This window comes from Andrographis paniculata, unplaced genomic scaffold, assembly GCF_009805555.1.
Source record: "Andrographis paniculata isolate CXL003 unplaced genomic scaffold, ASM980555v1 Contig11END, whole genome shotgun sequence".
NCBI classification, from domain to species: domain Eukaryota; kingdom Viridiplantae; phylum Streptophyta; class Magnoliopsida; order Lamiales; family Acanthaceae; genus Andrographis; species Andrographis paniculata.
Genome location: NW_026137391.1, coordinates 4,288,851 through 4,303,813, shown reverse-complemented (window position 1 = coordinate 4,303,813; position 14,963 = coordinate 4,288,851). Strand labels below are relative to the sequence as shown.

At 31.3% G+C, this 14,963-nt stretch overlaps 1 protein-coding gene across 2 annotated transcripts; it reads left to right on the top strand.

Moving 5' to 3' along the window:
- The first annotated feature begins 6,105 nt into the window (after positions 1 to 6,105).
- Positions 6,106 to 9,312, top strand: LOC127250995 (uncharacterized). Of its 2 annotated transcripts, none has more exons than XM_051274513.1 (6): positions 6,106 to 6,229; positions 6,452 to 6,557; positions 7,234 to 7,278; positions 8,113 to 8,221; positions 8,404 to 8,653; positions 8,809 to 9,312. In XM_051274513.1, the coding sequence occupies exons 1-6, from the start codon at positions 6,179 to 6,181 to the stop codon at positions 8,989 to 8,991; spliced, it is 744 nt and encodes a 247-aa protein (XP_051130470.1). In that variant the 5' UTR covers positions 6,106 to 6,178; the 3' UTR covers positions 8,992 to 9,312. The 2 variants fall into 2 exon arrangements, with proteins under 2 accessions (XP_051130470.1, XP_051130479.1); XM_051274522.1 differs by having other exon boundaries at positions 8,779 to 8,951.
- Positions 9,313 to 14,963: the final 5,651 nt, after the last annotated feature.

Sequence of the window (14,963 nt, the reverse complement as noted above, 5' to 3'; positions counted from 1 at the left end):
GTGCATTGTTACGGGTTGCGCCATCTTCATTTGTCATGAGGTATAAGTAAAATGTACTAGCAGATTCATCAGACAAAGCATTTGAAGCAATGCAATATCCTACATGCCAACCGGGATGCCAATAAGGATGACTTAAATAATATTCAATTGGATCAAAAGCAAAGTAAACATACAAGACTTTTTTTTCTTCATTTCCATCAACGGGATAAACTTGAATATCACGATGAACATTTTCTAGATGATTTTGCCCATCTTGCCAGATAATAAAAATATCATTAGCGGTAAGACGATTTTAAACTCTTTGATCAAGATGATGGTTCATGTTTAAGTAGATCCTAAAATTATCTAGACAAGATATTGTATATACTTGTCTAAAAAATAAAGCATATGAATTCAATATTGATATAGACATAAGTAGAGCCACGAGATCTATGGTCATAGTAGTGAAGTTGAATATTTTTATGTACACTTTTCTTAGATGTCAATGAGTTAATACAATGATGCATTGTTCTATTTACTTGGAAACCGTACAAGTTTTGTTTATTAGGACATAGTGGAACATCATAGTTCACTCCAAGTGTAGAAAAAGCAAACGAATTGTTGTATGTATGGATATAAGTCATTAAGTTATTGGGAAATTGTGTGTTTAAAAGTAATTATATCATTTAATACATCAGGTACCTCTAGCGGCGCCAAATAGAAGCTTCCACCTCCACAACAAAATATTCTTCACTCACTGTAGAAAAAGACATAGCTCCATAATGTCTGCATTGAGGTATTGCAGAGGCATCCATGTCATTGAAGGGAAATTTTGTAAAAGTGTAAGTCTCTGAGCAGAATCTAGACGCTGCAGACGCCATCTCACACTTTGTAAATTTCTTGCACAGGGCATTGTTGAGATCAACCCTTATTACAATATTGAGTTCATGTCATTTATATATTTGTTAAATGTGTTGGCATCACATCTTACAATTAAACAACCAATAGCAGGTTATAAGGTTATTTACAAAGCGTTGCAAATATAAATCATTATGAAATTGCAGAAAAACTCTACCTGATTTGTCGATTAGAGAAAATATTGATGTGGGTTTTAAAGTAATTACTAAAAGCCCCAATATGGGGGCTTATCTTAGGCGAAGGGAATTTATCTTAAACTCAACCATTTTTTGTTCAAACAGCCGTTTATTTTCTAACTCAGGTAACCATATAGCGGTGATTTTCCCATACCTACCTAAGAACTCAATATACCAAATTTACAGAAGTAAGAGTAGATGGTTGGGGCCACAGAGAACCTAAAGCAAGGACATGTGCAATACCCCGGTATAACCAATGGCCAAGCATTTTACAAAGTAGGTAACATAATTTGCTCACCAACAAGAATGACGAAAAAAGTCGAGCGTAAGGATGGATCTCGTAGCTTCGAAATTCGGATTCTGGGCAGGGAACCCTTCAACACCACTGAAAAATTCCTCATATGACTCCCTCTACAAATGATGGAATAGGCACCATGGGTGTGTTAAAGATGGAGGTGGGAAGTACGGAACGTCAGATAAATGGGGGATCTGAAAACCCAAAGGAATTTGATTTCTCATTCAATAGAAGTTGAGAGGGAAATGCAGGAAACCAACACACGAGTACTAATAGTACCACTATATCCTGCGTCAGGGAGAGAATAGCCGGGATGTAGCTCTAATGGAGAAGTAGAGTAAGTAGGACCAGTGAGAATCACCCAAACTGCCTGAAAAGCGCTTTGTCAAAGTTGGCCGTGCGTAGCGGAACAAAATGGCCGACAACAAAGCCAAGGAAAAAGGGCTGATGGGCGAAAAATTCGCAGGACCTATGAGTATTTTTAGCTGAACAGATGCCGCCGTAACAAATGGTTAAATTGGATTTGTGCATGCAAATTAATCCCTAAAATTCTGGCAATAACTGTGCCCCCAAACCCCTACTAAATTTCCTTGACTTTGTGGTTGAATTATCCTCTTAAATCATCAATGTTCAACCCGCATGCACAACCATATGTATATTAATACCTTTTGGGGGAGGGGGTCTTTTGATGCCCAAACATGAGAATATGTATTAAATAGGTCCACAAGTGTTTTGGGCAAATAGTACCGAGACAATCTGATGGAGATGAAGGCACGATTCAATTTTTGGAAAAATTATATTCTATTAAATTATGGATTTAATAAGACATTGAATTTAATTGTTTTTATTTAGGCTAATTGCTTTCATTTAGTCTCAATAATAATCATTTTACTTTGGGAGACTACTCCTATTTTTATCGAAGATATGTAATTTAGTAGGGACATAATAAAAAGTAATTTTTCTTTCAAAAATACTAAAGATTGTGTATCTTTTTACTCCCCTCATCGGCTACATCACAATTATAACTATATTTTTAGTGGACAAAAGCAATGGTGAATTCACTATTGTCTACAACATTACACAGTAAGCATTTGCTTTAGATAAAGGAAATTCGGAATTCTCCAATTTGGTTCAAGCTTCCACAGTCACCAGCACCCACAAACAGTTCAAAACAGTAAAAGGTCAAGGCAAATTTTCATGCCCTTGTTTGTCTAGCCATTCACGCCAAAGTTGACAGTGGGATAATTTCACGTGATGGCCGTCGATTGCCCACCAACATAAGAGCAGGACTCCACCAATTCGGTATCAGAAAATAGTGCATCATAGCAGCGATCACAACACATTTCTAACTTTCACAATACCACAAAAATATCAAAATGGTTAACAAATTGTTAATATTATAATAAATGAATCCATTTGTTGGCAGCTCATATTATGTTGTCCAACGAACAGATCTAGCAAGCGGCAACGCCAAATTCTAAAATCAGATCACAAATAGGATAACTCTTACACTGATTGGTTACACGCTATAATATCCGCTGGCACACATTCTTCTATAAATACATGTGATCAGCCAACGGCCACAATGTTAACCGGTCTTCTATAACCAATACATAGCATCATTGTGTCAAGAAAAAAACGTGAAACAAATCTTTTTTCCCCTTTTTTTTTTTTTTTTTTTTTGGGTGTATTATAAAGTTTCTTTAATACATGTAAGTGATTGGCCATCGGCCAAGAAGCTAATCTGCTTTAACCAATATGTGGTATGATTGTGTCTATGGAAAATATTATAAATGTTTTTGGCTTTCCATTCCCATTTTTCCTTATTTTGTTTTTTAAAAATATATTTACAAATTTATTTTTTGGGGGGAATTAAATTTTTTGTATTATAAATAAAATTATTCCTTACAAAATTATGCATATTGATATATTTTTTATTTATTTGGAAAAATGAATTCAATGGATATACATAAATATAAACAAATAAGAAAAAATTTTGGGTTCCTGAATTGGCCAAAAATTTGTGTCGGCCAATAGTATAAGGTTAAACAAAATGACACCTTTGCATAAAGAAATTCATCTTTTTACAACTTGTTGCAATCTGGGTTTGTTTATTTAATGTTTTGATTTAAAATTTTTATTTTGATGTGACGTATAGAAAATTGTATTAGTAATATAAAAAAAAATATTTATATTAAATATTAACTTTTATGAAATAATAATATATATATATATATATAATTGTGTAAGAAAAAAGTTTGTGAGAACAAGCCCCTTATAAAACAACCCATACAAGCGGCCTTTACTAACAATAAGGATAGAAATGAAAAGATATGTACCCCAAGATATGTATAGGAGTTTAGATATATGACCATTTTATAGAATAATAATAACAATAATAATAAGTGAATGAAAGTTCCATTGTGAGGGTTTTTTTGTACATTTGAGCATTGAATATTAAATTTTGAATTGATATAATTATTTTCTTTTATGTTGATATTATGTTATGAATGTAACATAAAATTTTAATACTCCTTTTATCCCATCAAATTTTTTCAATTTTTCTTAGTTGTCCTATTCAATTATATCACCTTCTGTAAAAAGAAAAGAATTAGCAAATCTAATGGCAATTAAATTTTAACGGATTAAAATTAATCTATTTAGGATATATTTATTTATTTTTTTGGATTGAAGTATTTTTGTATTAGGTATGTAAAAATATGTCGGTAAATAAATAATACTAATATTTTATATTGAATTATTAACTTTTTATGCGTATGTAAAATATAGATTATATATTATATGAATGTGTATTATATTGTGTTTTTTTATACTTCCTCCATCCCACAACAAATAATCTATTTTTCCATTTTCATCTGTCCAATAACAAAATATCGATTTCATTTTTTTAATAACTATAATATATGCATAACATTACAAATACTCTTACAACTTACAATATATTACTCAAATATTATTATCTCTATATAACACAATATTAATAAGGTTATTTTAGTCATTTAAATTTTATTTCTACTATATATCAATATAATACTAATATACCTTAAACTCCGTACAAAAAACAAACGGATGTCTGCTTATGGGACGAGAGAGTAATATTAATTGTGAAATATATTGAAATGTTTTTGTTGGGTGAACATATATCCAGATTTTATACCCAAAATTATTTCAATAAATTATTTTTAGTTAGAGGTAAAGATATCGAATTGTAAAAAATATCATGATGCCAAAAATTTCAAACTTTCGGTATACTAAAAATTTCAATCTTGTATGATATTGTATCGAACTTTTTCGATACGTTATCAGTATATAGTTTGACATTATCAATATATATCGAAATACCGAAATTATTTTGGTATATAACAGAAATAACATATATTATATTGATATTTTTATATTCAATATGTCGCTATATATCGATAATTCGATATATTGATACAAAAATTATATATTTTTCTTAAATTATAGAATTATTTTTTCTTTAATATTTCAGTATGAAATACTAGTATATACCGATTTTTAGTATACTAATTGTTTGATATGATATCGGTAAGTTTTTTAGCATAATGAAAGTTTCGGAACAATATATAATATGACTTTGCATTTCTCTATGTTATACTGAATCATCCATATTTTTAGTTATATTTAATTAGAATAAACAAAAATGGATATACTTAAGCATAATACAAAAATCAGACTAAATCATGGCTGGACCGAGCTGAACTTTTTTAAAAAATAAAAGTAAAAATAAAAAAAAAATATTTTAAACAATACATTTCGTAATTAACAAACCCTAATGACATGTTTGGTTAAGATTTTGGATTTTGGATTCATATTTTAAATACTCCTCCCGTCCCGCAAGAAGGTTGTCACAGTCATTTTGTGTGTTCATATTTGAATATTAATTATTATATCAATAAGGATATAAATCAAGAGAAAAAAAGCAAAAATACATTTATTAGTCTCTTATAATACAAATATAATGATATTTGTCGAGTAAATTATTCAAATATAAAAATATTTTTAATGTTAAGTACAATTACGCAAAAATCAAATAGCAACCTTCTTGTAGGACGGGGAGTAATATTTTTTAAAATTAAAATAATTATTTAATGTAATATAATAGATAGTGATGTTCTATTGAATTTATAATATAAAAATAAAAATAAATAATTTTATTTAATATTATTAAAAAGAAGAAGGGAGTGAATTGTATAAAATTTGGAAAAAAAATTATATTTTAAAATAATTAAATTAATAATTTATTACAAGTAATTCAAATTTATATTTTTATTTTTTTATATTTAGTATTGTTACATATACTTACACTAATAATCGGCTGAAATAAAAAATAAATTATTTATAATAAAATTAATTTATATCTATTTTATCCATAAAATATTAAATAAAATAAAAATATATTCTGCTATTATAATTATGATATTAATTTAATTAAAAGAAGTTACTTTTTAATAAACTTTTTCTCAAATTTGATTCAAAAGAAATATGACATAATAGAATGAGAGGAATAAAATATAATATAGTAATGAATAAATAAATATTAAAAATCTAGAGTTTTTCTCCACTAAAATTTTTCAAATTTTGACTATATATTTATTTATTTTTTTAAAAAAATATTATTTTAATATCAAATTTTTTCAAAAACTCAATAAGAATAAAGAGACCCTAATTTAATAATTTTAGAAAGACTTTTTTGTTTTTATAATAACATCACCCAAAACTGCACAAACAAATGCTTTAGAGGACGATCAATTTGACATCGAGAAAAATGGTGGCCGTGGCCCTTCTCGATCTCGAACAAGTTCTTCGCTCCAAGAAGGTTCGTGGATTCGTATCTTGATGCTCCTGCTACTCGCAATGTTGTTTTGCTGTTCCGAAGTACGGTGTTTCTTTCGATTTAGGTTTTCGCTTGTGTGTTGTGGTACACCTTCAATTCTGTTTTTTGGGTTGCCCGGGGGGGGGGGGGGGGGGTGAATACAGGTGAAGATCAATATTCACCGATTATTTTGTTGAAGTTTAATTGAATACAACTAATAAGCAGGAGAAATTATCACCTGAAGAAGCAAATATATTGCTGACATGGAGGGCAAAGGCTATGAGAGATCTTACTGTCGGGTCGGGCGGCGCTTCCGCTGTTACATGGCTAGGTATATACTGTGGGTTGTGCTGATAGTGGTTTTGGATGCTGAATTTTGAGTTTGAATGATACGCTTTTAGGTTTGTATTCTATGCAATAAAATTTGTTTGTCGTTTTATATAAAATTCAACTCGGGTATCTTGTTCTTGTTCTTCACACGAAATTTATTTGGATTGTTCCATTAACAGGCTCGCTTGAAGAATCTAAGAATGGTGATTTTAGAATGTCCTTGGAAATTAGTTGTTCTTGATTTCTTATCAAACTTTTTGGGTGGGATAGTTATTTAATTAGTACCGTCACTTCTTGGGAAGTTGTAATGCTGGATATGTGTGCAATGGTGCATCTCCCGGTGCAACTGTTATTTAACAGTAATGAGGTAGAGTACTAGGTTGGATTGAAGTCGACCAAACTTTGGAAAAAAAAACCCGAGCTCCAAATTGGCTTTATGCAGCTCAAACACTTTCAATTCCAATTGAGTAGCTTGGATGTTTTATATGCCTAATTTTTGAATACTTCGTCCAAATAATTGCTTTCTAGGGATGCAGAGATGACATATTCACAATATTACCTCTTCCTTTCATTATTTAATACGTTACATGTCTTCTATCTTTTGCTTGGATGTTTTCTTTTTCTTTTTTTTATTTTTTATGATCACTGTTCATCTTTTCTCTGTTCCCTGCTTGCAGCAACCCGAAGGCTAAACAACTTATTCCGCTTGAATGTTACAATCGGTAAATACCACTCTTTGGATTATATGCACTTTTCAGTTGCTTGTCTTTTTACTCTTACATTTAACTTTGTGCCTCCAGTTGTAGATCCTTTAGTAATAAATTTTGAATTCATGTTTGTATTTTGACTAGAGGAGCCTTTTTTGACCACTTCAGGAGCAACCGACCATGTTCATTATGGAAAAATAATGTGCCAATGAGATGCTATAATTATATTTATATATGAAAAAAAAAAAGAAAAAAAAAAGAGAATTCAAGATCTGGTGATATTATCCTGGGACTTCAAAAGTGGAGGAGTTTGAGTTTTATTATCGTTGCCATAGCAACTGATTAAAGGAATACCATTTCATAAGATATAAATGATGCATCCTTTATTTGAGGGGGTTATAATTTTTAAGTATCTGTATACAGTTTTTAGAATTCGAAGCTAAAGTTTATGGTAACTTGTGATAATCTAATTATGGGCAAGACCTCCAGTTCATTTTCATCTAATTTTTAAGTATCTGTATACATTTTTTAGAATTCGAAGCTAAAGTTTATGGTAACTGGTGATAATCTAATTATGGGCAAGACCTCCTGTTCATTTTCATCTCACATTTATTAATTTATTTATTGGTGCATAGTATAAACTTCTGTTGCTTGTTTTCTTTTGGTGAACTTTCGGGTATGCCTACTTATTTTCTGCCAGCTTCTGTCAACCATTGCACTTATTTAAATATTTGTATGGAAGATATTAATGGTAGGGTTTGGAAGTAGAATCATGTAATTGATATATTAAGTGGACCATTTGCATGGATGATTCTATTATATTATTATTGGTTTTATACATACTTGTAGGGGCTGCTGTTACTTGTGGACTCTGGAACCTTAGTAGGTCCGTCGAATCATCTGTTGAGCATATTCTTTCTTTGGAAGGAAGTCAGATACAGGGAGAATTGGCTAATATGTGAGTTCCTTAAATTCCTGACAATATGCTGGTTTTTTGGTTCGAGTAATATAAATAAATAAGTGTAAAATGATTCTAGTTGCCGTACGCTAAGAACACTGAAACTGAGTTTGAAATTCTTTTATGCACAAATTTTTCAATATTCCTGGAATTGCGGACTTATCTTGGTCTCTCATCTGTAGATTGTTGCAAAGATACCACAATTATCCATGGGTACTCCAAAATTTCTCAAAGCATTTTTACATGGAAGAAGTTTATGATGATTCATCAGTAGACCAGCCAATACGTAGGTGGCGTTTCCGAAATTTTTTTGGTGATCCTGCTACTCATTCTCGAAATACATCTTATAGTGAGGAAACTGATTCAAAGAATTATGCTGGCAAGATGACTTCAAATATGACAAGAACTAGGTCAAAGCTCAAGCTCGATAATGTGAGTGAATCTATTTGTACTATCTAAATGATATTCCTGTCATGGGAAGGAGAAGGAAAAGAAAGGAACGAATTAGCTATTGATGACTTTATTTTTTGTTTTTTTTAATCGGACTCCATCTCTAGTTTTGCTTTCTTGGTTTCCTTGCGAATTAGGTCAATGCTGTTGATGATGCTGCGGAAAGTCCATTTGATTTTGTTTTTGGCATTCCTGGGGGCCCAGAAACAGTTCCTAATTATAACACAGCGAACATGTCAGCTAGGAAGACACGGAAGGAGAAGCGTGCTCACCGCAGGCGTATGAGGCATCATCATCATCAAGACGAATTCAACCTATGAATTGAAATGCTGTACATCATCATCGTCAAAGGGAATTTGATGGATGGATTGAATTAACATGTTGGGCTTGCTTCCACATGAAAAGAATCCATGTGTGACTCCACCTTCATTCCTTCCTGATCTTCCATTAGTACTTGTGAGAAAAATAATATATCTGCCATTGAAAGTTGCATCTCTTGAAGTTGAAGTTATGAGTTTTTCAATTTTATGGATATTTTGTTGGTTAATCTAGAATCTACAAACCATACATGTTACATATAAATACGCTTTGTAAGAAATGAATGGCAGTAACGAAATGTGTAAATGTGTGTTTTTTTGGCTTTTGGTGAGGTTTTAGGATTATAGAGGCTTTTCAGGTTTGAGATGATGATTATGTTATACACATAGCACATACGTATATAAAGCTTGGATACTGATCGTAACTATACATATCATTCACGTCGACAAAATGTTGTACAATTTGTGACCATATATGTATCATTTGATTTGCCTATAAATGGGCATGCATGAATGTGCATGAGAAATAAATGAAAGTACAGTTTCTCCAACAGGCTCTTCTCTCTCTTTTTGGATTGCATTAATGGCTACGTAACATTATATATATATATATTATAGTGTATCGTATGAATAATTTTATTATACTGAACTCTATGCTATGAAGAATTATAGGGAAAAAATTCAAAATTAATCGACGTTTAACCACTTTTTGTTCTATCCTTGCTTATAATAGTAACAGATTGTGACGTAGCCTTTGATCTTGGACCAATACAACAGTGTTCAACAAAAACAAAACACAGCCGGTCGGTCCCAATCCTCCACACTTAATCATCTTTGTTCAGTTGTTTGGTCTCCACTCAGCCTTGCTTCGTTGCAGCTGTCGGGGTTCTCTACTGCTCCATTATCCAATCTGAAGTGCTCCCTCCGTCCCAAACACCCTGCAATAGTTTCTTTTTTTGTTTGGGTCAAATTCACTGCAATATTTTTAAATTTAGAAATAATTAATAATATATATATACATATATTAATATACATTTCAGTTTATCCCATCACATCCCTCAAATAAAAAAACAAATAATCATTTCTCTCTCCAATGACATCACTTAATATCCAAATTATCTCAAATTACCATACTTAATACTCCCCACCTAAATTCCCGTGCCAAACACAAATGTTGCACAGTGTTTGGAACGAAGGGAGTATAATTTAGGGGAAGGTTCAGCCGCTGACGATACCGGCAAATGTGAGGCGGCACCGACTCCGTCGGTTGTTTGCAATCAGTGACGGAACTTACCCTAAAAATTTAAAGGGGCAAAATGTCAATTTACTTTTTTTTTTTATTTAATATTGTCTTTTTGATTTTTCTCAACCGAATAAATTAGAAAAAAGGAAAAAAAATCGCTAAAAATTAAATTTTTAGAGAAATATTTTAAGAAAAATTAATAAAATTCAATAATTTCTACTAAAAAAAATTAAAACTTAAAAGTATAAATTAACAAAACTGCAAAAAATTTATTATTTTTTACACTGTAACACATAATAAAAAAAAATAAAAAAAAAATTGAAAAATAATGGGACAAATAATAAAAAAATACATAATTTTATCATTTCTTACACTAAATAAACCCTATATTGAGGGGTTGGGGTCAATTGCCCCCTAACCCCTGTGTAGTTCTGTCTCTGCTTGCAATGTCGGTTCGGACCCCACGGGCTACACGATTAAAAAGTGGGACGAAAAGAGGAGATAGTGGTTAGAGTAAAGACTAGTCCTTAGTTTTTATGGCCCATGTAAAAATAAAAGATGTGGTCGTATTTAACTATTTTATATATAAATTATTAAAAAATACTAATAATTTTTAATTATTTTAAAATATTTTTTATGTAGTTCTATCAGAAAAAAAAATATGTAATATTATTTTTTAATAAATATTATATCAATCAAAATAAATACTCCAAAATAATATAAAACTCCTTTGTGGTTTGCTGAAAATCTCATCTGGTTCTAAAATTCCAAAAAACTAACTTATAGTTTGTAAAACGTTGCAGAAAAACTCATTTCCGTTAGAACTTAACGGAGAGTGTCTCTCGCGCGCTTCAAATGCAATCTTTGGTTCAGAAAGTGATAAATCACTCTATAAAATTACTAAAATGACCTTCTAACTTTATGCACTATTCTCTCATTCTCCTTCTCCTCTCCTTCCCCTTCCCTCTCTCATTCCTCTTCTCTCTTCTATTCTTCCTCTTCTTTTATTCCTCCGTTCCAGCTCACCCCAATTCACATAATAGAAGAAATTTGAGCAAAATTTTAAACTAAATTTAAAGCACATCATGAGACTCGAATTGTTGCAACATAAACTCAACTTGAAAATCAAAAACTTCATAGGCAATAAAAACCTTATTCAGAATCGGGCGATGATATTATGTATGAAACAGGCATGTTTTTCTCAAAATTTCTCAGATTGGGTATGTTTTTTCTCAAGATTTGGGTTAAACTTCAAATTCCCCAAATTCAAATTGGTAAGGGTTTTAATCGAATTCAAATTAGTACAAAAATAATTAGATTCTATGATTTAGCTACTCGATCTATGAATCTAACAAACAAAATCGATAATCAATTTCCTAAATTGAAATGAAACTTTAAAAAATAGAGGTGAAAAAAATGGAGAAAAAAAAAAGAAGAAAGAAGAAGAAAATGAGGCAGGCAACGGAAGAAGATGAAAAAGAAAGAATATATATGTATCTGTGTATGTTTATGTGTAAAAAAAAGGAAGAAATGTGGGTGAAAAAAAAATGGAGAAGAAGAAAAAAGAAAAAAGACTAAAGAAAGAAGAATATATATATGTATGTGTGTATTTTTAGGTGTAAAAAAGGAAGATACAAAGGTGGAAAAAAAATGGAGAAGAAGAAGAAACAAGAAAGATAAAGAAAGTAGATGAGCAACAGTGTGTGTATATATGTTTGTGTATGTATGTATATTTATGTAAATGTATGTATGTATATATGATAAAAAATAAAATAAAACTTGGTCAAACTTAGAATAAATAGTCAAAAATAAAAAGAATTCAGGGATATAACGGTTAAACAATTAAAAAATTAACACCGTTAGTCCAATTTTTAAATGAGGGACGAGTGTGTAATATTTTGGAAATCACGAGTAGGTTTTATATAATTCTAAGACTATTGAGGGTTTTCAGCAAATTTTGAAAACCACATGGTGATTTTTTGCTATTTTGCCTAAAAAATTTAAGGCTAAATTGCACAAAATGTACCTGTGGTTTCATGAAATTGCGCCAAATCCCCCAGACTTTAAAAACTGCGTCAAACTCCCTCGTGGTTTCATAAACTCTGCGTCTAACCCCCTCGACACTCCTTATTTAATGGTATTTGACCTAAATGCGCCCAAACTGCGAATAAATTTTAAAATCTCAATTTCTAAACCCCTAAAATTATAAATATATTTATTTTTCTTATATTTAGCTTAAAAAACAGTAAAAATAAACTCTTGAGAAAAATAACTAATTTTGAGTATATTTACTATTTTTTTAAGGCTAAATATAAGAAAAATAAATATATTTGTAATTTTAGGGGTTTAGAAATTGAGATTCTAAAATTTATTCGCAGTTTGGGCGCATTTAGGTTAAATACCGTTAAATAAGGAGCGTCGAGGGGGTTAGACGTAGAGTTTATGAAACCACGAGGAAGTTTGACGCAGTTTTAGAAGTATAGGGGATTTGACGCAATTTCGTGAAACCACAGGTAAATTTTGTGCAATTTAGCCAAAATTTAAATTTAAATACAACCAAATAAATTTTAAGATAAATATTTTAATCTTATACATATTTTATGGAGTAATATTTATTTTATATAGACATATATATTTTTAATAAAAGGAATTCCAAAATGGTCCTAAAAATTTTGGGCCTAGGCGTGGGCCCAGGTTGCCCATGCCCATGGTCGGCCCTAGACTGGAGCAACACTTTCTTTCCTTGCTAGAGTTGAGAATCAAATTGTAATGGTGACCGGCTCCGACGCTATGCCAGAAACCTATCGGCGATCATCTATTTTTGTAGCTCTTCATGAACAAAGTTGATTTCTTCTGGCGCCATGACATCAACACTTTCTATAACCAAATTTTGCTCCACCTGAAAATGTTCTCTTTCTAGGCCAAAACCTCTGCCATGAACGGAGGAGGAATGGATCTAGTAGGTCATCTATACCACCACTATCATTGACCTCGTCGTTTTTCCCTTCCACATCCTAAATACGTCCAGAAAGCTTCTTAAACTATGTGCTGCAATCCATCTACAAAATGGTCAACTTTATCTCTCTTACATGAAAAGTAGTCAGAAAGGTACATCTCAAAATCATTGTACTTCACAAAATAACCCTCAACTAACATTGAGCCATGCTTTAAGTCCAATTGTTCTTGTTTTTTTACTTTTTGAACATACAATAGTATAAACCTAGCTTTTAATTTTACTTTAAAATCATCCCAAGTCATATCCACACGGTCTACACCCATAATTTTCTCTGCTAACCACCACTAATTTGTTCGGCCGTCCAAGAAATAGGCCTCAATATTAGCTCATTCATCTAGTGGAACTTGAACAACACAAAATACATTTTCCATATTCTCAACCCAAAACTTAAGAACTCCAGGCTCTATTGAACCAGAATATATTGGTAGATTACGCTGCATCACAACATCAATAAAACTTTGCTATTAAGGCATCATCGCACTCATAAACTGTCGGAAGAAATCTTGACTAGGTTTCTCTATTAGTACATGCTCTAGCACATGATATAGTGACTCATTAGACAAAGAATCTTGCTCTGGGCTTCGAATAGCCCAACGTATACTACCACCTCAAAAATTTGACATACTGCTCCCGACTTCCCTAATTCAACATCAACTCACCAATACAACTAAAACAAGTATAAAAATCAAAATATAAAAATACATAAACATGAATGTACCTACATAATCTAAACCTCACCAAAACCAATACAAGAACTATATCATCATTATCATTATTATTTTCAAAACAGTTTTTAATACAAAGAGCCAAAGTCTAACAAATATATGCTCTGATACCAACTTGTAACACCCCAAGTTGGTTCATACTAGAAATGTTCCCACTACACTGCATCATGAGGTCGTCACTTTCTACTTCGTGCCCCACAATACAATGTTAAAAAACTAAACTTAACTATAAAAATATCTTATTATTCCACAAACCGGTTTATGAATACTTACAAAAACACACTCCTAAATATAAAGTGTTTTTCAATTAGAAATTTATATATGATACATAAGAAAAAGTTCACTCACTCAACCCGTCTTTCTATATCCCGAAATGTCCTCCGTTTCGAAGATGCTATGCATACCTTAACCAAATATATTTTTTTTAAAAAAAAAACCAGTCTAAAGTTATATCTAATTTAAGAGCTAACATAAAATATGTCATATCATAATTTAAAAGGAAGTATAATCTCTGTCATTTAAAAAATGAGTGTCATGATATGCTAACAATGAAATAATGCAACAATGCTATGGAACTCAACTAACTGTGTACATACATAAATATATTCATTTAAGTGAGTAGCTAGAATAACATCGGTACCATAATAATATTAGGTTTACTAGATCATCATTAATAAATAGCCTAAAAACTCTCAGCTCAAGGGAAAGACCTGATAAGTCAATAAGAACATAACAATCATCCAGTCATTTCCATATATCTGCCATACAACCCTTGTAATCAATACATGGATAGCTGATGTTGTTTTTATTAACAACAAGACACCCCATAGTCCGTGATAGCGAAGATAGGATCCTCCTATTTAGCCCGACCATATGTAATGTAGTAGAATCCGTGCAACTTGGAATAACCAAGGGAAACTCGGAAACTTTACTCCTTCTTGCGTGCTCTAATGGAATCACATTTGGAGTTTGACATATGATCCTAAACTAT

Excerpts from the sequence above, each read along its gene's own strand:
- LOC127250995 (XM_051274513.1), top strand. The coding sequence starts at position 6,179 with ATGGTGGCCGTGGCCCTTCTCGATCTCGAACAAGTTCTTCGCTCCAAG. Across the intron at positions 6,558-7,233 it reads TTCCGCTGTTACATGGCTAG|CAACCCGAAGGCTAAACAAC; the intron begins GTATATACTGTG and ends CCCTGCTTGCAG. Across the intron at positions 8,654-8,808 it reads CAAAGCTCAAGCTCGATAAT|GTCAATGCTGTTGATGATGC; the intron begins GTGAGTGAATCT and ends CTTGCGAATTAG.